The sequence below is a fragment of the Littorina saxatilis genome, linkage group LG16 (assembly GCF_037325665.1).
Source record: "Littorina saxatilis isolate snail1 linkage group LG16, US_GU_Lsax_2.0, whole genome shotgun sequence".
In the NCBI taxonomy this organism is placed as follows: Eukaryota; Metazoa; Mollusca; class Gastropoda; order Littorinimorpha; family Littorinidae; genus Littorina; species Littorina saxatilis.
This window is the reverse complement of record NC_090260.1, coordinates 32,831,777-32,855,043: the sequence shown is the minus strand read 5'-3', so window position 1 is coordinate 32,855,043 and position 23,267 is coordinate 32,831,777. Positions and strand designations below refer to the sequence as shown.

Genomic DNA, 23,267 nt, shown 5'->3' with positions numbered 1-23,267 from the left:
TCGCAGCGGCAACTTCAGCGAGCGTCATCGCCTTGGGGATTGTGTGATCGATCAGGAATCTGATGTATTCTTCAGCCACCTTTGACGCATGTGTCGACTGTGCATCTGATGCTTGGACAGGGTGTCGGCTGAGGAAGTCTGCAGGATTCTTGCTGCCAGGCTGATACTGCAGCGTAAAGTTGTAACTCTGGAGGCGTAGGTTCCAACGCTCAATACGGGCTGACGTTCTTGACGTTGGTGAGTTGTAGATGACCTCCAGTGGCTTGTGGTCGGAGATGACAGTGAATTGACTTCCGTACAGGTAGAGGTGGAAATGTTCACATGCCCACACCACAGCTAGGGCTTCTCGCTCCGTTTGAGAGTACCTGGACTCTACGTCTGTGAGTGCGCGGCTGGCGTATGCAACGATGTGTCGAATATCTTTCTCATCGCGCTGGGCGAGGACAGCTCCAACACCGTTGGGGCCAGCGTCAACCACAACTTCTGTTGCCAGGTCAGGACTGAAGTAGGCCATGACGGTTGAGCTGGTTAGACGTGCCTGCAATTCTTGGACTGCTTTCTGGTGATCAGATGTCCAGTCCCAGGGAACGTCGTTGCGCGTCAGATCACGGAGAGGCTTGGTGATATTCGCATAGTCTGGAATGAAGCGAGCGATGTAGTTGGTCAGTCCAAGAAAGCTCCGTACCTCTTTGGCGTTGGCGGGAGTAGATGCCTTTTGGACTGCTTCTACTTTCTTGGGGTCTGGAGAGATGCCATTCTTTCCGAAGATGCAGCCGTAGAATTCAATGGAATCTTTGTTGAATTCACACTTCTTGTCATTCAGTGTCAGATTTCTCTCTCTGAGACGGTCGAAAACCTGCCTCACTGTCTTGTCGTGCTCAGCTTGCGTCTTCCCGTAGATCATGATGTCGTCGCTTGTGTTTAGAGCATCAGGTATGTCAGTCAGCATCTCCGAGATGTGATTCTGGAAAATTTCTGCTGCGCTGGTCACACCAAAATTAAGCCTCTTGTAGCGCCTGAGTCCGACATGCGTTGAGAATGTTGTCATGTTCCTGGACTCTTCTTCTAGTTCAAGCTGGTGGTATCCAGAATTCAGATCCAGCTTGCTGAAAACTGTGGCTTCATTGAGTCTCATGAGGATGTCGTCGATGGTCGGCATTATGTGTCTGGTGCGTTTGATTGCCTGATTCGGTATGCGCATGTCCACACATATTCTTATTTCGTCCGGCTTCTTCGGCTTTGGTGCCGCGACAATTGGAGATACCCATGGGGTAGGTCCATCGACTTTCTCGATGATGTCGAGGTTTTCAAGACGCTCCAGTTCTTGCTCAACCTTCTTTCGTAGATGGTAAGGTATGCGTCGATGTGGTTGTGCTGTTGGTTGCACAGACTCGTCAACGTACAGCTTGACCTTGACGTCTTTCATCTTGCCCATGCCTGTGAAGAGGTCACTGTATTCAGTGCGTAGCCCGTTGGTCGTTTCGCCTGAAGTAGAGAAAGCAAAGCTGATGAGGTTAAGCTTTTGGGCGGTTTCCGCACTCATCAGGTTGTTGCCGACAGCTCCGTCGCAGGATTTCACGATGTAAAATACGGCAGAGGTTTGAATGTCCTTGAACCTCACCGTAAGGACGGCTTGACCTCGTACCGGAAGCGGGGTACGTGATCCATAGGCGTATATCGCTGGACATGACGCAGATGAAGTTAGCTTGCAACGTGACGACTGGATGCTCTCAAAAGCCTGTTCTGTCAGGATGTTGACCGACGCTCCGGTGTCCACGATGAAAGGTATCTTCCCACCTTCGATGTTGACGCTGACTGTAGGCGTGCTCATTCGCTTTTGTGAGACACCGAAGACGTATTCTTCGTCAGATGAGAACTGTGCATCACTAGGGGGCTGTTCTTGGATGCTTCGGACGTGCCTTGGTCTGTCAGACTTCTTGTGTGATCTGCAGACTGATGCGTAATGTCCTTTCTTGGTACACAGCCGACAATCTTTATCCTTTGCTGGACACTTGTCTCTGGGATGTGGTCGTCCACCACACCACCCGCAGCTGCCTGAACTGCGTTCATCTGTTGAGCGTATTTGCTGATTGTTGCTTCTAACATGGGAGCTTGGTCCATGTCGTTGTCCTCCTCTTCTTTTGTTGAAGGGTTGGTGGTGACTGCCATGGTTGACAGCGTTGACAGTTGATGTAGCAGTTCTGCCTTCCATCTGCATAGCTTGAGTGTCTGAAATCTCAAGAGCACGAGCTTGTTCCAACAGGGAGTGAAGCGTTGTGTCAGCATCACGGAGAGCACGTCTCCTAAGTCGCTGAGAGTTGCATCCCTGCAGGATTTGGCTCTTGACTTCTCTGTCAGTGTTCTCAAAACTGCAATTCGCTGCTTGCAGACGAAGTCTCGTGTAAAAACTGTCTATGGTCTCACCGGAGTTTTGGGTCACTTGGCGAAACTTGAATGTCTCAAAGTCCACATTGCGTTTTGGAGTAAAGTGTTGGGTCAGGGAGGCGACTGTTGTTGCGTACGCTCCCTGGTCGCCCTGCTGTTCATCCGACATGCTGTCGTATATATCGAACACTTCTTCTCCTGCATAATGAAGTAGTAGAGCCTTCTTTCTGTTGTTGTTGGTAATATTGAGACCAGTCATCAACAGTTCAAACCTTGCCAGCCACTTCTTCCATCTTGTGCCAGCTGTCGCCTCTTCCGAGTGCACTGGGAATTTGTCAAAGTGGGGAAGTGCTGTAGCCATTGTTCGCCGACGCACGTGGTGTTTTGAAGTGCAGAACGATCGAATTTGTTTACCTGCTGTAAGTTCGAAATCCTCGTCGCCAGATGTAGTGGTGTAGTGTAGTGTGTAGGTGGAACTCTCACACACGCATACAACACGTACTAACACAGCTAGTGTGTTTCAGAATACTGTAAGGGTTCTTTTCTTTGGAGGTATGGTACATTGTTTACATGGATAATCGTGCAGCCATCTTGTCTGTCTTAATACCGGGTCTGCCTTAATACCGGAATCTAGTAGAACTACATTATCACTGGCTTACAACTATCAGGTACAGAAACCAGTTTCAGATTGAGGACACTACAGTTAGGAGTACGGGAGACAACTCCAACTGACCAAGGCTCGCGTCTGCTTTAATTTGCTTTCGGTTAGAGATGAAGCGCACGGCACTGAATTATGCCACCGAAAAAATTCTAAAGCCTGCCATAGCACAGCAAAAGCTGAACACGTTTGGCGTTTCAAGGGCATCGTGTGCCACATTAGGGTCAAGAACATGGGCAAACACAGCTAACATCATTCTGGAAAATGAGAGTGCCAATCGGACAGTGTCGCCGCTGACACCTCCACAATCAACGGAAAGTAAAGTTTCGTCACTTGTAGATGGTGTCGGCACAGCAGGAAATTCACACAGGCGGTCTTTTAATAAGGTTAACTATTCAGGGCTGACCCTGTTTAGTACTAGTTGGTAAGAATTTGACAGCAAAGAGGCAAACTGTCGAATCTGTCAAAAAAAAGCTCTGTCAGGTATAATCATGCAGTTTGTGTGCCAATCAAAGTAAGATTGCTGAAGTTTTTGGTTGCTTTTTAGTTTGTTTGTTTCTTTGTGTGTGTCCTGTTTGAAACAAAAGTAATAAAACAATGTACGCACACAATGTTGGTGCATATACTGATTTGTGTGTGTGCACATGATTTTGTGTTTTGAAAAAAATTATAATGTCCTATTAAAATGCCTGAAAGCAGTCAAATGTCCTAAGCTCTTCGGCATCAATAGGATTGATGCCGAAGAGCTTAGGACATTTGTCCTATAGGTATGAATTTGTGGCAACATCCCTGCACTGTAACATTTGTATTAATTGACTCTGGTTTGAATTCATCTAAATTTCACAGAATCCTCTATGGTTTTTGATTGCCAGGAGAGCATTGGCCGCTTACTTTCCGAAGGCCCACCCCTGGTCTACCTGGACGTGTCCAGTAATTACCTGGGCAAGGATTTCCTGTCCAGGTCCCTTGGTCAAGCCCTGAAGACTAACACCGCCCTGCACACTCTCAAGTAAGCTTTAGACTTTGGTCACCTCCCACCTCTAGCTATAAGTAAAATGGTCTTATATAGGCTGTTTGTTCTTATGTTTTCTTGTCGATCACTCAGATGGAAACGCCTGTTCTCCGCGCAAATGTTGCCGTGCGCTGTAGGTCGTCCAGACTGCCATAGAGCTTCCCTTGCACCGTGGTCGCCTCCGCCCAGATCTGGCTCCTGAGGCCATCGTGTAGTGGGCAAGTCTGCAGCAGGTGTTCCGTTGTCATGCTGCCTGTTTGACAAGGGCACTGGTCTGACTGGCCAATTCTGAACTTGGTGAAAAGGTGGTGGTTCATTCGGTTGTGGCCTGTCCGCAGCCTGAATATGAGGACCTGCTCAGACCTTGTGAGCAGGTGTAAGGCGTCGTTTTTGCTGTAGTGTGGGTGCTGCTGCAACCACTTTTTGTGTTGCTTGGCCTTGATGATGGTCTTGGCTTCTTTGAAGGTGGTTGATCTCTTATGTTTTGAATAATTGCTAAGTTCAAGATTCCGGGTACAGTGGAACCCCCCTTGTAAGGCCTCCAAAATTCGGAGAAAATCAGATGTTAAAAAGAAGGGGTCGAGTCTTGACATTTTTGTTTGTTTGTTTGTTTGTTTGTTTGCTTAACGCCCAGCCGACCACGAAAGGCCATATCAGGGTGGTGCTGCTTTTGACATAACGTGCGCCACACACAAGACAGAAGTCGCAGCACAGGCTTCATGTCTCACCCAGTCACATTATTCTGACACCGGACCAACCAGTCCTAGCGCTAACCCCATAATGCCAGACGCCAGGCGGAGCAGCCACTAGATTGCCAATTTAGTCTTAGGTATTATTATTATGGTGAGCTTATATAGCGCGAACCACAATTAACTGTGCTCCCCGCGCTTTACAATTTGCCAATTTTAAAGTCTAATAGGTATGACCCGGCCGGGGTTCGAACCCACGACCTCCCGATCACGGGGCGGACGCCTTACCACTAGGCCAACCGTGCCGGTCGTGAATTGGAGGGTCTTAAAGAGGGGGTTCCACTGTTGCAGTAAGTGTTGAAATAGGTATTTAAAGTTTGTATCATCAAGGCAACACATGGATGAACTGAGAGGTGATGCAATAGCATGTTGCTGCCACTGATAATGATCATAGTGGTGACGGTGATGACAACGACTATGATGATGATGAAAAAAATGGAGATTATTAAGACCATGAGTATAATTATGATCATGGTGATAAAAATGGAGATTATTAAGACCATGAGTATAAACTATAATCATGGTGATAAAAATGGAGATTATGAAGACCATGAGTATTAAATCATGATCATGGTGATAAAAATGGAGATTATTAAGACCATGAGTATAATCATGATCATGGTGATAAAAATGGAGATTATTAAGACCATGAGTATGATCATGATCATGGTGATAAAAATGGAGATTATTAAGACCATGAGTATGATCATGATCATGGTGATAAAAATGGAGATTATTAAGACCATGAGTATAATCATGATCATGGTGATAAAAATGGAGATTATTAAGACCATGAGTATAATCATGATGATGGTGATAAAAATGGAGATTATTAAGACCATGAGTATAATCATGATGATGGTGATAAAAATGGAGATTATTAAGACCATGAGTATAATCATGATGATGGTGATAAAAATGGAGATTATTAAGACCATGAGTATAATGACATGATCATGGTGATAAAAATGGAGATTATTAAGACCATGAGTATAATCATGATGATGGTGATAAAAATGGAGATTATTATGCGACCATGAGTATAATCATGATGATGATGAAAAAAATGGAGATTATTAAGACCATGAGTATAATTATGATCATGGTGATAAAAATGGAGATTATTAAGACCATGAGTATAATCATGATCATGGTGAAGCAATGACATTACATGTTAAGTGACAAGATATAAATGAAAAGCGGAGAGATGTTATGACGCCAATGGCGATGAAGTAATAGCACACAAAAAATAAAAGTACAGCAAGAAATATATAACATTAAGATAATCACAGACGATGGGCTTACTCCAACAGGTAATTCATTTTGTTTTGTTCATTAATTTTCCTCTCCCCTTGACAAAAAACCCAGGGGCTGGGAATTGTAATTATACTAGACATTGTCCGAAGCGAAGTCCGATCAGGTATACAGTCGAAGCTGCCCTAATGCGACCACCTGCCCACAACGGACAATCCCATTAGGATCCCAGACGAGTATTTTTGTCTATATAATTATTTACCCTTTTCATCAATCAATCAATCAATCAATATGAGGCTTATATCGCGCGTATTCCGTGGGTACAGTTCTAAGCGCAGGGATTTATTTTTTTATTTTTTTATTTTTATTTTATGCAATTTTTATCGCGCACATATTCAAGGCGCAGGGATTTATTTATGCCGTGTGAGATGGAATTTTTTTACACAATACATCACGCATTCACATCGGCCAGCAGATCGCAGCCATTTCGGCGCATATCCTACTTTTCACGGCCTATTATTCCAAGTCACACGGGTATTTTGGTGGACATTTTTATCTATGCCTATACAATTTTGCCAGGAAAGACCCTTTTGTCAATCGTGGGATCTTTAACGTGCACACCCCAATGTAGTGTACGCGAAGGGACCTCAGTGTTTCGTCTCATCCGAAAGACTAGCACTTGAACCCACCACCTAGGTTAGGAAAGGGGGGAGAAAATTGCTAACGCCCTGACCCAGGGTCGAACTCGCAACCTCTCGCTTCCGAGCGCAAGTGCGTTACCACTCGGCCACCCAGTGCGTTACCACTCGGCCACCCAGTGCATTACCACTCGGCCACCCAGTGCGTTACCACTCGGCCACCCAGTGCGTTACCACTCGGCCACCCAGTGCGTTACCACGCGGCCACCCAGTGCGTTACCACTCGGCCACCCAGTGCGTTACCACTTGGCCACCCAGTGCGTTACCACTCGGCCACCCAGTGCGTTACCACTCGGCCACCCAGTGCGTTACCATGCGGCCACCCAGTGCGTTACCACGCGGCCACCCAGTGCGTTACCACTCGGCCACCCAGTGCGTTACCACTCGGCCACCCAGTGCGTTACCACTCGGCCACCCCGTCCTCATTAAGCAACCTCCTGTCTATAACGACCACTTTTGATTGGATCCTTGGGTGGTCTTGCAGACAGGTTTGACTGTATTTTGTTAATTTGTCTCTCCCCTTTGACACAGAGCTCAGAGTGTGGGAATGGTGGATGGGAGGGTGTTGCTGGAGGGACTGAAGGAGAACACAACGCTGGTGGAACTGAATCTGTCCAGCAACCAGCTTTCTGACAGAGCCGCGCTTGGTACCGCCATGGCTGCTGTGCTCAAGGTATGGGGACAGATAGAGAGATGGGAGTGGTGGAGGGAAGGAGGGGTGGTGAGGGGGGACAATTTTGCTGGAGGGACTGAAGGAGAACACAACACTGGTGGAACTCAATCTGTCCAGCAACCAGCTTACTGACAGGGCCGCGCTTGGTACCGCCATGGCTGCTGTGCTCAAGGTATGGGGACAGATAGAGAGATGGATGGGGGTGGTAGGGGAGGGAAGTTTAGCAAGGTGATGGACTTCGGAACATTGATTTTTAAAAGTGTATGTTTTTTGGATAACATTTTTGAAAGGTCCAAGTTGTAGTTGAAACTGTTTGATGATCGATTAAGTTTGCTGAAGTAAGAATATTTGTGTTCAATGTTCCAGAGGCCTGAATGTTCCTTGCAGTCGCTGGCACTGAGCGGGTGTGCCATGAACAGCGAGAGTCTCAAGTTACTGAGTGACGGCCTGGCAGCTAACACTTCTCTGCAGGAGCTGAATGTCAACAATAATGAGGTGTGTGTGTGTGTGTGTGCTGTGTACATGTATTATTTTTTTTTAAACCTCTGTTGCATGCAGGCTGCTTCAACCCTTTTTTTTTTTTGCCTTTTTTTTTTTTTTTTCTGCGGGCAGGGAGCATCCTTCTTCATAGGTCTTTTTTTAATTCTTGTCTAAATTTTGTTGTTTATTCTACATTCCTTAATCGCAATTCATAATCAAAAATATATCTAATTTCTACTGGAGTTACTTATAAATCCGTATACAGATTTTTGCCATAATAACTAAAACATTAACATAATCAACAACTGCAAGTAAATATTCTGAACAATATATCATACCAAACATGTATTTGGTTTTTATTTCTTTTATATTGGTGTTGGGAAGAGGTTTGCTATACTGTCAGTACAAATTGACCGACTTTGGCTCCTTTTCCCCCAAAAATAAGTTGATGTGTGTTTCAGTTTGGGACGCTGCAATTGTTGCTGGAGTTTGTGGCAACGGTTGTTTCACACCCTTGTCTGCAAAACCTTCACGCCAACGATGCCAAGCTTACAGACACTTCCGTCAAAGGTAATCTTGCAGAGAATACTTGGAATTATTTTCCCTGACAAATTTTGCTTGAATGCATGGTCATTAAAGCTGACCGGGTCTATGTCGACCAAAAGAGTGGGATTCCCTGTAGGTGGAGTTCCTGTAGAGGGATTCCCTGTATACAGGGAATCCCACAGGGTGGAGTTTTTCAATAAAACTTGCAAACCATACTCGAATTGCTAAGAAATATCAAAAAAGATCGAAAAACATTAAATTCTACCGATGTCGATAAGCATCACGTGACTCAGCGATATCAGCAAAATGCAACAGGAACTACACCCTGTGGTATTCCCTGTATACAGGGAATCCATCTACAGGAACTCCACCTACAGGGAATCCCACTCTTTTGGTCGACATAGACCCCATCAGCGTCATTAAAGTTTGCAAAATTTTCAGTTTTATTGGCAGTCATTCTCATACCATGAAAAAGTTCAGCAGTTAGGCCAAAATGATGGCCAATATTTTTTCGATTCAAAATAAGGTTAAATTGCTTTTTTGCAGACCTTTTTTTACCCTGTCTTGCAATGTTAGTCACTAATTGTCACAGAAAAGATTTAGTAACAAAAGGTCATTAGCACTCTAACTGTCAGACAAGAGTAAGTGACATTAACTAGTAATGTATGTTTCCTGGCACCTTAAAAATCTAGAATTTAAGAAAAAGTGCGAAACTTCTATTTATTTTTTTTTGATTATCCATGAAGATTGTTACTCGTTCATTCAATGCTGCATATTGTCTGAGGTACCTAGAAAATGAACTTGTTGCATTGTCTTTGCTACCTCTTGTCTTTGTCTTATTAATTCCCATGCATTACATTTAAATTACAATTGACTGTACAACTGTAATGAGCGCTTCTGGGGTGATAACACGAGACAACTCCTGTGATCTTGCCGCGAGGTGGCGCCAGTTACCAGCCGAAAAAAAGAAGGGGCAGAACCGACCATTGTCTGTTTACCGTATAAAATGCACGACTTACACACGAACTGTTACCAAACCGATATGCTATTTGGGACCAATACAAGGTTTTTTTCCTTTCTCGGGGGATCTTGCTGCAAGGTGGCGCCAGTTACCAGCCGAAAGGAAGAGGGGGCATATATAACCTCACCAGAACCGCTCATTGTGTAAAGGTGTAGGGCTTTACTTGTGTGTAAAACCAGTTACCTTTAATGTAATATTAAATTACATATTCTTACGCAACTCACATAGATAGCAATAACTTCGTTTGGTTGCTAAGACATTGAAGCACTCTTACATGGTAACATGGGGAGATAACTCTAAAACAAAAACCACCTGCCATATAAGGCATGATCCGTGGTAGTTATCTCCCCTACCGGTGCCCGCGCATGCGCAGGCCGTATACCGGTAATACTCATTCCTTTTTCTTCAACGCACGGAGCAAGACGTGCTGTAGTACTCTGGCTTTGATCTAAAGCTATTGGTCTTCACGGCGGTGACTGACCATCGAATCTTGGTAACGCTGTTGTTGTTTCATCTCTACTTCAAGTATTGGGTGAGAGCTTTCATTTTTATTACCGAGACGCGTTTGTTTTAACTTTTGGGGCGTGTTGCAACTTGTATTTTGGTTCAGTTTGTCATAGAAAATGGCGGACGAACCTTAAGATAAAGAGAGTGAGTGAAAACTCGGAGTTCGACCAGTCAGGCTTGCTCTCCCAGTTCTCAGTCAGGCAATGCGACCAATATAAAGTTAAGGTAGCTTCTACCACTGCGTCTCGTACTCAGAAAATTTTCACTGAGCGATAACGTTTCTGTTTACGTTTTCAACCTGGCGAATGATGAATTGTGTTACGGTTTCGTTGACAAACCTACCTCGTCTGTTGCGGCTTCTTTCAAGAAAGTTCAAGCGCCTAGCGCTGTTTTAGCTTTGACTAAAGCCGATTTGCTGGCGATATTTTCGTCTTTTTAGACAGAGGTGCATGTTTTGATCTCGTCGGATAGGGCAAATAGCCTCGCGTGCTGCTCTGCCCCTTCCTTCGGGTGTTGTAAATGTTCATTCGCTTGTGCGGGTTCGTTTCGAACCTACTGCGACGGTCACGTCCGCTGGCGTGGTCGCAGATCCAACGACGGTGTTGGATATGTCGGACTCTTTTTTTAGACAAGTTTTTGTCTGAGTCTGGGACATCAGCACCTTTGGGTGTTCTTGGCGAAGTACGCAAGCCTTTGACGTCAGTTTCCGTTTCGGCGGAATTGCACACTGACCGTAAGGGTTTTTCCACAAACCAACCTGGCTCCGTTTTCACGGTCCTGGGCATGGGATGTGAAGGGCATGTGTCTGCTGGTTCCGCCCCCGCAATTCCAGTCGGGGTGGCTGCTGGCAGACAGGTTACAGGATCTTCTGGTTCCAATTTATTGGGGCTGGTCGATGCTCATGCTATACAGTCCTCCGCTGGTTCCGCTCCCTCCGTTGGCGTCGGGGCGGCTTCCGGTGGCAGGAGAGGTTTGACTTCCGCTGTTAGCAGCTTCGCTGTTGGCGGAAGTCATTCAGTCCTCTGCTGGTTCCGCTCCCTCCGTTGGCGTCGGGGCGGCTTCCGGTGGCAGGAGAGGTTTGACTTCCGCCGTTAGCAGCTTTGCTGTTGGCGGAAGTCATTCATCAGCCTGTGGCTTCCGGTTCCGCTGTTGCGGCTTCCGCTAGCCTTTCTCAGGCTACTTCCGCTTCCTTTCCCGGCCTTTCAGCTGGCATTGGGCAGCGGATGGTGGTCACACCCACGGATTTCCGGTTTCCGGAAATTTTTTCCACAACCGTTTCCGGTTTCGGCGCAAGTTGCCTTACTGGATGCCGGTTCCGCTGGACATCCCTCAGATGATCGTTATGATGCTTCTGTTGGGGATGAACAGCATATGGAGGAAGAAGCATCAGATGCAGATGAGGAAGCTTCTCGCCGACTTCCGGCTAAGCTACATCATTTGTTGGCTTTGGCAGCAGATGTTACTGCACACTGCTTCACGGAAGGGGTGTTTGCGGCAACCACTTCCGCTGCTCCTCCTCCATCAGCTTTTGCTGATTTCGTTTCTTATCAGAAACGGGCTGAGAACTTCAAGTTTTTAGAGTCACCTGATGTGGCTTATCAACTTGCTAAAGTTTGTCTGAGCGATGTTCCTCTTCCGCTGCTATCGGCTCATGGGGACGCTCCTGCAGGAGGCTCAGTCCTGGCTTGCTGCTCCTGGTCGTGCGGCTCATCATTCTGTGACCACCAACCGGAAGCTTCGTCTAGCTAGCATTGGCAGACCTTTGTTGTCTTCCTTTGCCTTGCCATTAGTCAAGATGGCTTCGGCGGCTATCGCTTCCGGTAGCAGGATGGTTTTGCCTTCCGCCGTTAACACTTTGGTGTTGGCAGTCGGCAATTATCAGTCTTTGGCTTTCGGTTCCGCTTTTGCGACTTCCTCTGCCTTTCCACGGGCTGCATCCACTTCCTCTCCCAGCTTTGTGGCTGGCACATGGCAGGTGGATGGTACATCCGTTCGAGGAGTTCTGGCTTCCGGAAATTTGTTTTCCCCAACCTTTCCGGTTTCGGCAGATGTTGCCTTGCTGGGATTGGTTTCCGGTTCTCATCCTTTCAACGTTCGTTGGGATATTACTGAACAGGAAGCTGCCATCGTTTTGGCACTAGCAGCAGAGGTTAATATGCACTGTTTCCCTGAGGGGTTAGCAGTAGCATAGTCATCTGCGTTACTTCACCATCAGCTTTGGCTGATTTTGCTCCTTCTCAGGAACAATCTGTGAACTTTAAGTTTTAGAGTCTTTCGTGGCTTTTCAACTTATAAAAGTTTTCTCACACGATGGTTTGCCCCACTTCTGCCTTTTACGGCATCATATGGGGAAGGCTCCTGCTTCAGGTTTGCTGTGGCTTGCGTCACATTCAGCTGATTTGAGCTTTATTTCAGGAAATTTTCGAACTTTAAGTTCTTAGATCCTCCCTCGGGGGCATTTGAACTTGTGGAAGTTTTTTCTAATGATTCTCCTTTGCCTCCACTTCCTTGTGGGCAGCGAGGCGGCGTTGTTTTCGCTTGCGTCACCCGCGCAAGTAACGCATCACTCGCTGAGCGCTATCTGTAGGCCTCGGTTACACCAAGCCTAAGAACTTAGCGTATTCTTTTCCTCTTAATACGGAACCGCTCCCGGCTACACCGGGCTTGACGATCATTCATCTTTATGTTCATAGCAAGGAGAAACTGTCTTTTTTCAAGATCATGATCTCCTGGCTGTGAAAGATTGTGGCCACACTTCTTTCTATTATCGTCTTTGAACAAGCCTTTGATTTGTTCTTTCCCTTGTGCGGTTACGTACTCACGGGATGCCTTTGTGTCTGTTGGGACACATTTACAAAGGATTTAACTTTGCTGTTTACCGGAAAGAAGTCCTCGGCCGACAGTATTGTTCTGTCGGTGAGACATTATTCTCTTCCTTGCTTGAGGGTTCTCTTCGAATCCTCTTCTGTGCACGCAGACTCTTCTCTAACAAAGAGAACTCACAGCAAAATAAAAGCCCACGGCAGGCCTGGCTTTTCTTATCTATAAGAGCACTAATCTGGCTGTTCTCAGCTTTGCCCTTTACCTTCTCAGCATGGCGTTTTGCCAAATACCCATCACTTTATCCCCTCGGGGCGATTCAGAGGTCGGGTTTGTTTATCTTCTTCCCGGCATGGCGCTTTGCCAAATACCCACCGCAATTTAGCGTCGGGTTCAGTGGGCAAACAATAGCATGTTGTTATTCTTACTATTGACAGTTCTGTCAACTGGAGTCTTAGTGCTTGCATCACTCTGCTTTCAGCCTTTGTGTTCTACCACAGCAGCTGGAAGGGGATTAGGTCCTTTCTTGGGTCACTTGCAAAGATCGTGCCGATGTTTTCTCCCTCTTTTGGTACACAAAATAGATCGTAAGTGGCTACTTTTTATGTTGATTCTAAGCAATCAAACAAAGAGCTGGATCATGTTAGTGTCTTTTCTCGACTGGTTCTCAGACACAACCAATCATTGGATTCTCACACCATTGCTCATGCAAGGCTTTTCCATTGATTTTCTCTCCATCAGCGAAGCAGTTCTTCTGTTTCTTGTGGAATTGTTTCCCCTTGTCAGGGGAGAACATGCGTTAATTCAATCAGGCAACACCTCAGTGGCCTTTTTTATCTTAATGAGCAAAAGGGGGGAGGGACATCTCGCTTCCCATCGCTGCCACATCGAGCATGCGAGATTTTGATGCGGTGTTACCACCACGAGATCTTATTAGCAGCGAAGTACCTTTCTGAGAGGTTTTTGTCTTGGCAGACTCTCAAAGTCAGTCGAACAAGTATGTCCACACGGACTGGGCTCTATCTCTTTACGCGCTTCTACTCCTTCTGGTGAATTTGTAGAAGCCGCTGATAGAAGTTTTTTGCCTCTCGGTACTATCTCCTTCTGCTAAATGTTCGTCTCACCGTTCCCGGCTATACTCTCGATTTTACTCGGAGCGGCCTGTCGGTCGCACATTATGGGCCCATTTTTCATTGGTTGCCAGCCCTTAAGGCCCTTAAAGCTGGCAAGAGGGCGCTGTTTTTTACACTCGATCCACACGGGTGTCTACCGTACGGGAATCATGGAGACGCTCAGGGGCTTCTGCCTCAACTCTGGATTTGGTCTAGAGATCCCATTAGGGTTCAGCGGCTTAGTTTCCATGTCACTTTGACTGGCTTGGAACAAATGGCGTAATATTAACGGAAAGAACTCCATTTCTCTCCGTTCATTGCAGGTGGCGAACCACTTATTCTGGCTTTCTGAATTTTCCCCACGTCTCTGTTTTAAGACGTTACGCGATATCAGTTGCACTGAAACAGCTAGGTCGCAAAAAGTTTTCACTTGGGCTCGTTATAGCCATCGTGACTAAAGGAGCCTCCCTTTGGTTGGCTGAAACAAATCTCCAGTCCCGAATTGGGATTTGCTCCTAGTTTTTCAAGATTTTGAGATCGGATTGTTTAATTCTTGACAAAATTAGCCTTATTAATCTAAACACGAGAAGCGGTCATTCTTACTCTAGTAGCTTCTGAGAGAAGCGGGAGTATAGGTGCATTTTCTATCTGGTTTTGCTATAGTCATCTCTTTGGAGAAAGACTGATCTATAGCGCTTAGGTTTGTTTCAAATTTCTGGCAAATAATCAGAAACCTGAGGAACCAGCTCTGATAATACAATTCAATCCACGTGCAATAGTTTGGCTCTGTTAGAGCCATATTAGCCTATTGAACATTTCGAGTTTTAAATATATTTCTAACTCGCACTGATCGGTTTAGTTCATCAGAACAAAGGCTTTTGTTTATTTCCATCAACTCTTGTAGAGGCAATGACTTAGTGAAGTCAACCTTAGCTTGATGGTCTGCCACATTGATTAGGCATGCCTACAGTGGTGGCAGGAAAAGGGGGGGGGGCAGTCAGTCCTCCCTCTTCAGGCAGCTCGGACTCTAGAAGTCAGAGTGTGAGCCTCTTCTTTACCTGTTCTCAAGGCTTAGAGACTTACATAAGTCTTGAATGCAGCTCATTGAACGTGCAAGAACGTAGTCATGAGTTTCTATCTGCGGGATATTTTAAGTACCCGCTATTTTAGTACACATCTACTAGACATCAGAAGATGCCTTTGGTTATGTTTTCCTACGGGATGTTTCTGGTTCCTGGAAGTACAGAACTTTCGGTCTGCTAGCTATTTTAGCGGCAGACCAGATACTGGCAAGATGTTAATTGTGAGTAAATTTACCCACCACCTAGATTAGCAATCTGCTATCTATGTGAGTTGCGTAAGAATATGTAATTTAATATAAAATTTCAAAAGTAAATTTTCATTTAATTAATATACTTACCAACTCACATATCGAATTCCCTCCCAGCCATCCCCGCAATTTGTATAAAGGGATATGGGTTTCAGAACGGAATGAGTATTACCGGTATACGGCCTGCGCATGCGCGGGCACCGGTAGGGGAGATAACTACCACGGATCATGCCTTATATGGCAGGTGGTTTTTGTTTTAGAGTTATCTCCCCATGTTACCATGTAAGAGTGCTTCAATGTCTTAGCAACCAAACGAAGTTATTGCTATCTATGTGAGTTGGTAAGTATATTAATTAAATGAAAATTTACTTTTGAAATTTTATATTCCAGGCCTACCCAAGCCTTCCACAGACAGGCCTTCCAAGCTTCAAGTTCTCAGCTTCAACTTGTCCAACGTCACTGACGACTTTTTCTCCCAGCTGGCGGCCGTCTTCAAAGGGAAGCTACCCAGTCTTCTGGACGTGGAGTTGAGCAACAACGATAAACTGACGGCTGCTGCTGTGGGCAGTCTCTGGACCCTAAGTGCTGGTATGGTAAAACATGTCGCAAGCTAAGTAGTGATTTGATTGTGTTAATTTCTGGCTTCGGGACTAAGTGATGGCATGGGGCGGGGATATAGCTCAGTTGGTAGCGCGCTGGATTTGTATTCAGTTGGCCGCTGTCAGCGTGAGTTCGATCCCAGGTTCGGCGGAAATTTATTTCACAGAGTCAACTTTGTGTGCAGACTCTCTTCGGTGTCCGAACCTCCCCCCGTGTACACTACATTGGGTGTGCACGTTAAAGATCCCACGATTGACAAAAGGGTCTTTCCTGGCAAAATTGCTTAGGCACAGTTAATAATTGTCTACCTATACCCGTGTGACTTGGAATAATAGGCCGTGAAAGGTAAATATGCGCCGAAATGGCTGCAATCTACTGGCCGTATAAAATTTCATCTCACACGGCATCACTGCAGAGCGCCTAGAACTGTACCCACGGAATATGCGCGATATAAGACTCATTGATTGATTGATTGATTGATTGAAATGTCTTTCTTAGACTAACTCCGCCTCGTGAAAACATGAGTTTGCCTCACTGTCTGAGATGGAATCAGACCATCCCTCCACTTGGTCACATACCAAAAATCAACACCCAGTGATTGTTTGCTGTAGTGATCGAGTAATGGAATTATTTTTATGAATCAATTTTGGGAAAAGGATTCATTGCCTTCTACAAAATTACTTTGTACAAAACATACATGTACTACATTGGGGTATGCACGTTAAAGATCCCACAATTGACAAAAAGGTCTTTCCTGGCAAAATTGTATAGGCGTAGATAAAAAATGTCCACCAAAATACCCGTGTGACCTGGAATAATAGGCCGTGAAAGGTGGATGCTGCGCCTAAAGGCAGTCGATCTACTGGCCGATGTGAATGCGTGATATATTGTGTAAAACGTTCCATCGCACACGGCATTAATAGGTAACAAGCGCCTTGAGTCGCCTTGTGTGGTGAGATACGTGCGCGATATAAATCCTCGTAAATGTGAACCTCCACCACGAAATGAGTCGCATGTCACCTCGCGCGGTTCTACGCTAAGCTTAATATAAGTCCGGGGAGTGTCTTGTAACAGTGTGACCGTAACCTTAGTCACAGGCTTATAACTCAAACAGTTTTTGCTCTTTTCTAAAACGGTTTTCACCACTGGATAGAGCATAAAAAACTCTTTAGGAAAATGTAAAAATATGAAAATCATGCAAAGGTGACATGCGACTCATTCCGTGGTGGAGGGTCACAAATAAATAAATAAATAAACGTACCACTGTGCACAGAGAGGTCCCGTCCCAGGCTGTTCTTTTTTGGTATGTGACCAAGTGTATGCATGATCTCATCCCATGTTCAAGCTTGACCAGATTTTTGTTTGTTTGTTTGCTTAACGCCCAGCCGACCACGAAGGGCCATATCAGGACGGTGCTGCTTTGACATTTAACGTGCGCCACACACAAGACAGAAGTCGCAGCACAGGCTTCATGTCTCACCCAGTCACATTATTCTGACACCGGACCAACCAGTCCTGGAGTTAAGATGCTTGTCTGACACGAGGGCGGTGCTGCTTTGACATTTATCGTGCGCCACACACAAGACAGAAGTCGCAGCACAGGCTTCATGTCTCACCCAGTCACATTATTCTGACACCGGACCAACCAGTCCTAGCACTAACCCCATAATGCCAGACGCCAGGCGGAGCAGCCACTAGATTGCCAATTTTAAAGTCTTAGGTATGACCCGGCCGGGGTTCGAACCCACGACCTCCCGATCACGGGGCGGACGCCTTACCACTAGGCCAACCGTGCCGCTTGACCAGATCTGAGACGGTGAGGCGAAAAGAATTCCTGTTGTTCCAGAGACCAGTATTGTGCTTTAAATTTGTATCTGTGCTTTTTAATTAACTTGAAATACCATTATTTTGCTTGGTTTCTTTCTTCGTTGATTTCATTTGATTTTAAACTAGACAGGAATAATTCAAACCAACTGAAATAAATGTGGATACATAATACTCTGACTGTATTAGACCAAAACATTAAAACATAAAAATCACCTGAGCTGTGCCACAATATAATCAAACGAATTGTGCTGGTTTTATATACAGATGACAAAGGCCAAAGCAGTGTTCACAAACTGACAGTGGCGATGAACGAAATGAACGGTCTGCCAAAGCTGCTGACCCCTTCCAAGTTTCACTGCCTTTCATATCTCAGTGTCAGGAAAGCTCGCTTCTCCCCGGATGAGTTCTCTGCCCTTTGCGCGCTTCTCTCCCCTTCTGGGTTGCCACTGACAACTCTGGTTCTGGACGGAATGAAACTGTCGGGAAAGAAAGGACTTGCCGTCTTGTTTGGTATGTTAATTGTTTGTTAAATTAGATCAGTGTTGTTGTTGTTTTTAGTTGTTTTTTTAATTTTTAGGATAGGATCTACAGGAGATCTTAATAGGTCTTTGAAGTGTGCATGCATTTATGTGTATGTGCTTGCGTGTTGATGTATGGTTGTGCATCATGCCTCTGTGTGTGTGCACTCTGTATGTGTTCGCGCGTGTGTGTGTGTGATATGTGTGGCTGGGTGGGTGAGTGAATTGGTGTGTGTGTGTGTGTGTGTGTGTGTGTCTTTTTTTTTTACATTTCAAATTCACTTTTGGTCAAACAGCATAATTATTTAGTACAGTACAACATTGAACTATTTATCTTTATAATGGACTAACAAGATGTACACCTGACAATGAATAATAATTATTAAAAGAGGTACACTTAGCTTTGGTTGTTGGGTGCATTCTTCCAAAGATTATGAGAATCAAAACTTGACCAAAAATGTTAGGGTCTGTTAATAGTGTTTAATGTATCCTAATTATATTTCTGCACTTTAAAGATCAGTAGATCAAGGTTCTAGTGCAGTGTTTGTTTTGTCAGTATCTTCTTCTTCTTCTTCTTCTTCTTTGTTCATGGGATTAGAATCCCACGTTCACTCACATTTTTAGCACAAGTGGATTTTTACGTGTATGACTGTTTTTACCCCGCCATTCAGGCAGCATACGCCGATTTCGGGGGAGGCATGCTGGGTATTTTCGTGTTTCTATAACCCACCGAACTCTGACATGGAATACAGGATCTTTTCCGTGCGCACTTGATCTTGTGCTTGCGTGTACACACGAAGGGGGTTAAGTCACTAGTAGCAGGTCTGCACATAAATTGCCCTGATAGATTGGAAAAATCTCCATTCTTAACCCACCAGGCGGCAGCGACCGGGATTCGAACTCACGACCTCCCGATTAGGAGGCCAATGTTTTACCACCACGCCACAGCGCCCGTCAATCTATACAACATTTCTAGGTGTTTGATTCTTACTGGCTGCAATTACTGATTTGTACTGTAGAAATTCTGAAAATGTTATTAATTAATCTGTTTGTTTTGCAGGCAACTGTACAGCCAGCAAACTCAGCGCACTGAGCATGAGCGGTTGCTCGTTAAACGACGGTGACCTTTCACCCCTGATGACAGCGCTGGGGTCAGGGTTCAAGCTGCATATGCTGAAGTTGTCTGATAATCGCTTGATGGACGCGACGCTGAAAAGTCTGGCGGAAAACCTGCAGAAGGCTGCCTCTCACCCACTGAGTGTTGTGGATATCGCAGGGAATCAGGTGAGACGAATGTGAACACAGTGGAACCCCCCTTCGAAGGCCCTCCAATTTAAGACTTAATTCCCCCCGTTTAAGACCCTACTTTTTCAGACTTAATTTCCCCCGTTTAAGACCCTACTTTTTGACTCACATGCGAAGCAAAAGTGAGTCTATGTACTCACCCGAGTCGTCCGTCCGTCCGTCCGTCCGTCCGGACGTCCGTCCGGACGTCCGTCCGTCCGGCCGTCCGGAAAACTTTAACGTTGGATATTTCTTGGACACTATTCAGTCTATCAGTACCAAATTTGGCAAGATGGTGTATGATGACAAGGCCCCCAAAAACATACTTAGCATCTTGACCTTGCTTCAAGGTCAAGGTCGCAGGGGCCATAAATGTTGCCTAAAAAACAGCTATTTTTCACATTTTTCCCATTTTCTCTGAAGTTTTTGAGATTGAATACCTCACCTATATATGATATATAGGGCAAAGTAAGCCCCATCTTTTGATACCAGTTTGGTTTACCTTGCTTCAAGGTCAAGGTCACAGGAGCTCTTCAAAGTTGGATTGTATACATATTTTGAAGTGACCTTGACCCTGAACTATGGAAGATAACTGTTTCAAACTTAAAAATTATGTGGGGCACATGTTATGCTTTCATCATGAGACACATTTGGTCACATATGATCAAGGTCAAGGTCACTTTGACCCTAATGAAATGTGACCAAAATAAGGTAGTGAACCACTAAAAGTGACCATATCTCATGGTAGAAAGAGCCAATAAGCACCATTGTACTTCCTATGTCTTGAATTAACAGCTTTGTGTTGCATGACCTTGACCTTGGGTCAAGGTCACATGTATTTTGGTAGGAAAAATGTGTAAAGCATGTGAGTCGTATGGGCTTTGCCCTTCTTGTTCAGACTTAATTTCCCCCGTTTAAGACCCTCCAATTTAAGACTTAATTTCCCCTGTTTAAGACCCTCCAATTTAAGACTTAATTCCTCCCGTTTAAGACCCTCCAATTTAAGACTTAATTCCCCCCGTTTAAGACCCTCCAATTTAAGACTTAATTCCCCCCGTTTAAGACCCTCCAATTTAAGACTTAATTCCCCCCGTTTAAGACCCTCCAATTTAAGACTTAATTCCCCCCGTTTAAGACCCTCCAATTTAAGACTTAATTCCCCCCGTTTCTTCTTCTTCTTCTTCTTCTTCTGCGTTCATGGGCTGAAACTTCCACGTACACTCGTGTTTTTTTGCACGAGTGGAATTTTACGTGTATGACCGTTTTTGTACCTCGCCATTTAGGCAGCCATACGCCGTTTTCGGTGGAAACATGCTGGGTATTTTCGTGTTTCTATAACCCACCAAACTCTGACATGGATTACAGGATCTTTTTCGTGCGCACTTGGTCTTGTGCTTGCGTGTACACACGAAGGGGGATAAGCCACTAGCAGGTCTGCACATAAGTTGACCTGGGAGATCGGAAAAATCTCCACACTTAACCCACCAGGCGGCCGCGGCCGGGATTCGAACCCTCGACCTTCCGATTAGGAGGCCGACGTCTTACCACCCCGCCACAACGCCCGTCAACACACACACTAACTAATTGTACGCCAATTCACACACACACTAACATGCACTCTCTGCCCATAACCTGTCCAGAGAATACCCACCCCTTGCTATATATATTTTTGTTGGGGGGGGGGGGGGGGGGGGGGATCTTTCGTGTGAGGATAATCTGTTTGTGCCGTTTGATTTATGTTATTTTTTCTGATTGTCGAATGTAATAATTTTGTATTGCTATTCCAGATAACCAGTACAGGAGCGAAGGACCTGTGTGGAGTGTACAGTAACAAGAAACACACCTCAAGTCTGCACAGTCTCAACCTGGCCAACAATGGAATAGGTATGCACACACAGGCAAATTTACACACCCAGACACCTACACCCACACACAGGCAAATTTACACACCCAGACACCTACACCCACACACAGGCAAATTTACACACCCAGACACCTACACCCACACACAGGCAAATTTACACACCCAGACACCTACACCCACACACAGGCAAATTTACACACCCAGACACCTACACCCACACACAGGCAAATTTACACACCCAGACACCTACACCCACACACAGGCAAATTTACACACCCAGACACCTACACCCACACACAGGCAAATTTACACACCCAGACACCTACACCCACACACAGGCAAATTTACACACCCAGACACCTACACCCACACACAGGCAAATTTACACACCCAGACACCTACACCCACACACAGGCAAATTTACACACCCAGACACCTACACCCACACACTCGCACAAAGTCCATACTAGATAGCGATAAATTGCTCACAGACAAATCAAACACGCTGGCAGGTGTACTCGCATGTATAATTCACTATATATAATCTGTGTCTAGACAAGGGGGGGTTTGCTGTGCCTGATGGCTTATTTGGGGGGGGGGGGGGGGGTCAGTCCCCCCCTGAAGTGTCTAATTCGTCAACCACAACACATCTATAATTCACTCCTATATCTGTGTCCGGGCAAGGAGGGTTTGCTGTTGCTTGTATGGGGGGCAAGTCCCCCTTAGTGTGTCTTCACATCAACAACGAGACTACATGTATCATTCACTCCTGTATATCTGTGTCTTAGGCAAGGAGGGATTGCTGTGCCTTGTGGCTTGTATGGGGGGCAAGTCCCCCTTAGTGTGTCTCCACATCAACAACCAGACCACATGTATCATTCACTCCTGTATATCTGTGTCTAGGCAAGGAGGGATTGCTGTGTCTTGTGGCTTGTATGGGGGGCAAGTCCCCCCTGACGTGTCTCTACATCAACAACCAAACCACATCCTTTCTGGAGTCTGATGTGGAGGAGATCTATACCAAGATTGCATCTGTTCTTGGTGAGTGAGGACTAACTTGTTGAGGTTTGAAACATGTGACACTGCTGGGGTGACGCAGTTGTCCCCCTTGTCGCAGGCAACTGCATGCTCTGCATTAACTCATTCGCTGCGCGTCGGAACTGGAATTCCGACACCTGTGTTTAGCGTTGGCTGCGTGCCGGCACTTGAGTTCCGACGGATATCACGAATTTTTAACGGTGTAAACGGTCCTGCTGACCAAGGGAAACAACCCCTGCAATGAACTTCTATCTGTCTACAGTGGTACCATTCACTGTAAACAGTTCCTTCCCTTAAATTGTTGGGATTAATAAAAATTTTGTTGACGGTGTGCGACCCACGTGTTTTGACTTTTCCAAGATGGCGGATCGTTCTGCTGAGACGTAGTAACTTGAAAAGAGTGCTAGAACGTGTTATTCAGTACGGTTCTGATCTTGACCTCAGTGATGATGATAGTGGAGATGATATTTTAGATTCTGGTGACGATTTTGTGCCAATGAACGATCATTTGGGTGATGATTCGGGCAATGCAAGTGTCGATCATGACATTGTGTATGATGAACCCATGACGTAGAAAGTTTTTTTGTTTTGCTTCAAATTGGATATTTTGCGTGGATATGAAGACAACAAAAGGTATGTACTTTCAAATGTTTCATATATTTTCTAAAAGAGTAAGTTTCAAACTTTGCAAAAACATAAGGTATGTAAGGTTATCTTGTGTTGTTGATTTTTAATATTTTTTTCAAAATGGCTCTAAATCGCGCGTTGGCAGGGAACACAGGGGAAATTTAGCTGCGCAGCGAATGAGTTAACAGAGTTTTCTCCCTGCCAAAGCATAAGTTATTTATAGTATGTTGGTAGAGGGCACACCCGAGAGATGTGGAGTAGCTG

The 23,267-nt window shown here is 45.4% G+C and overlaps 1 protein-coding gene across 1 annotated transcript in view; it reads left to right on the top strand.

Annotated features, from left to right (window-relative positions):
* LOC138950866 (uncharacterized) overlaps nucleotides 1–23,267 on the top strand; it is a gene marked incomplete in the record, with an annotated part of 55,404 nt that overhangs the window by 9,116 nt on the left and 23,021 nt on the right. Inside the window, 9 exon segments of the mRNA XM_070322576.1 lie at nucleotides 3,916–4,052; nucleotides 7,288–7,429; nucleotides 7,796–7,924; nucleotides 8,371–8,479; nucleotides 15,636–15,833; nucleotides 17,937–18,182; nucleotides 19,251–19,474; nucleotides 21,262–21,358; nucleotides 22,242–22,379. Of these exon segments, the coding sequence (XP_070178677.1) occupies nucleotides 3,916–4,052; nucleotides 7,288–7,429; nucleotides 7,796–7,924; nucleotides 8,371–8,479; nucleotides 15,636–15,833; nucleotides 17,937–18,182; nucleotides 19,251–19,474; nucleotides 21,262–21,358; nucleotides 22,242–22,379 (1,420 nt within the window).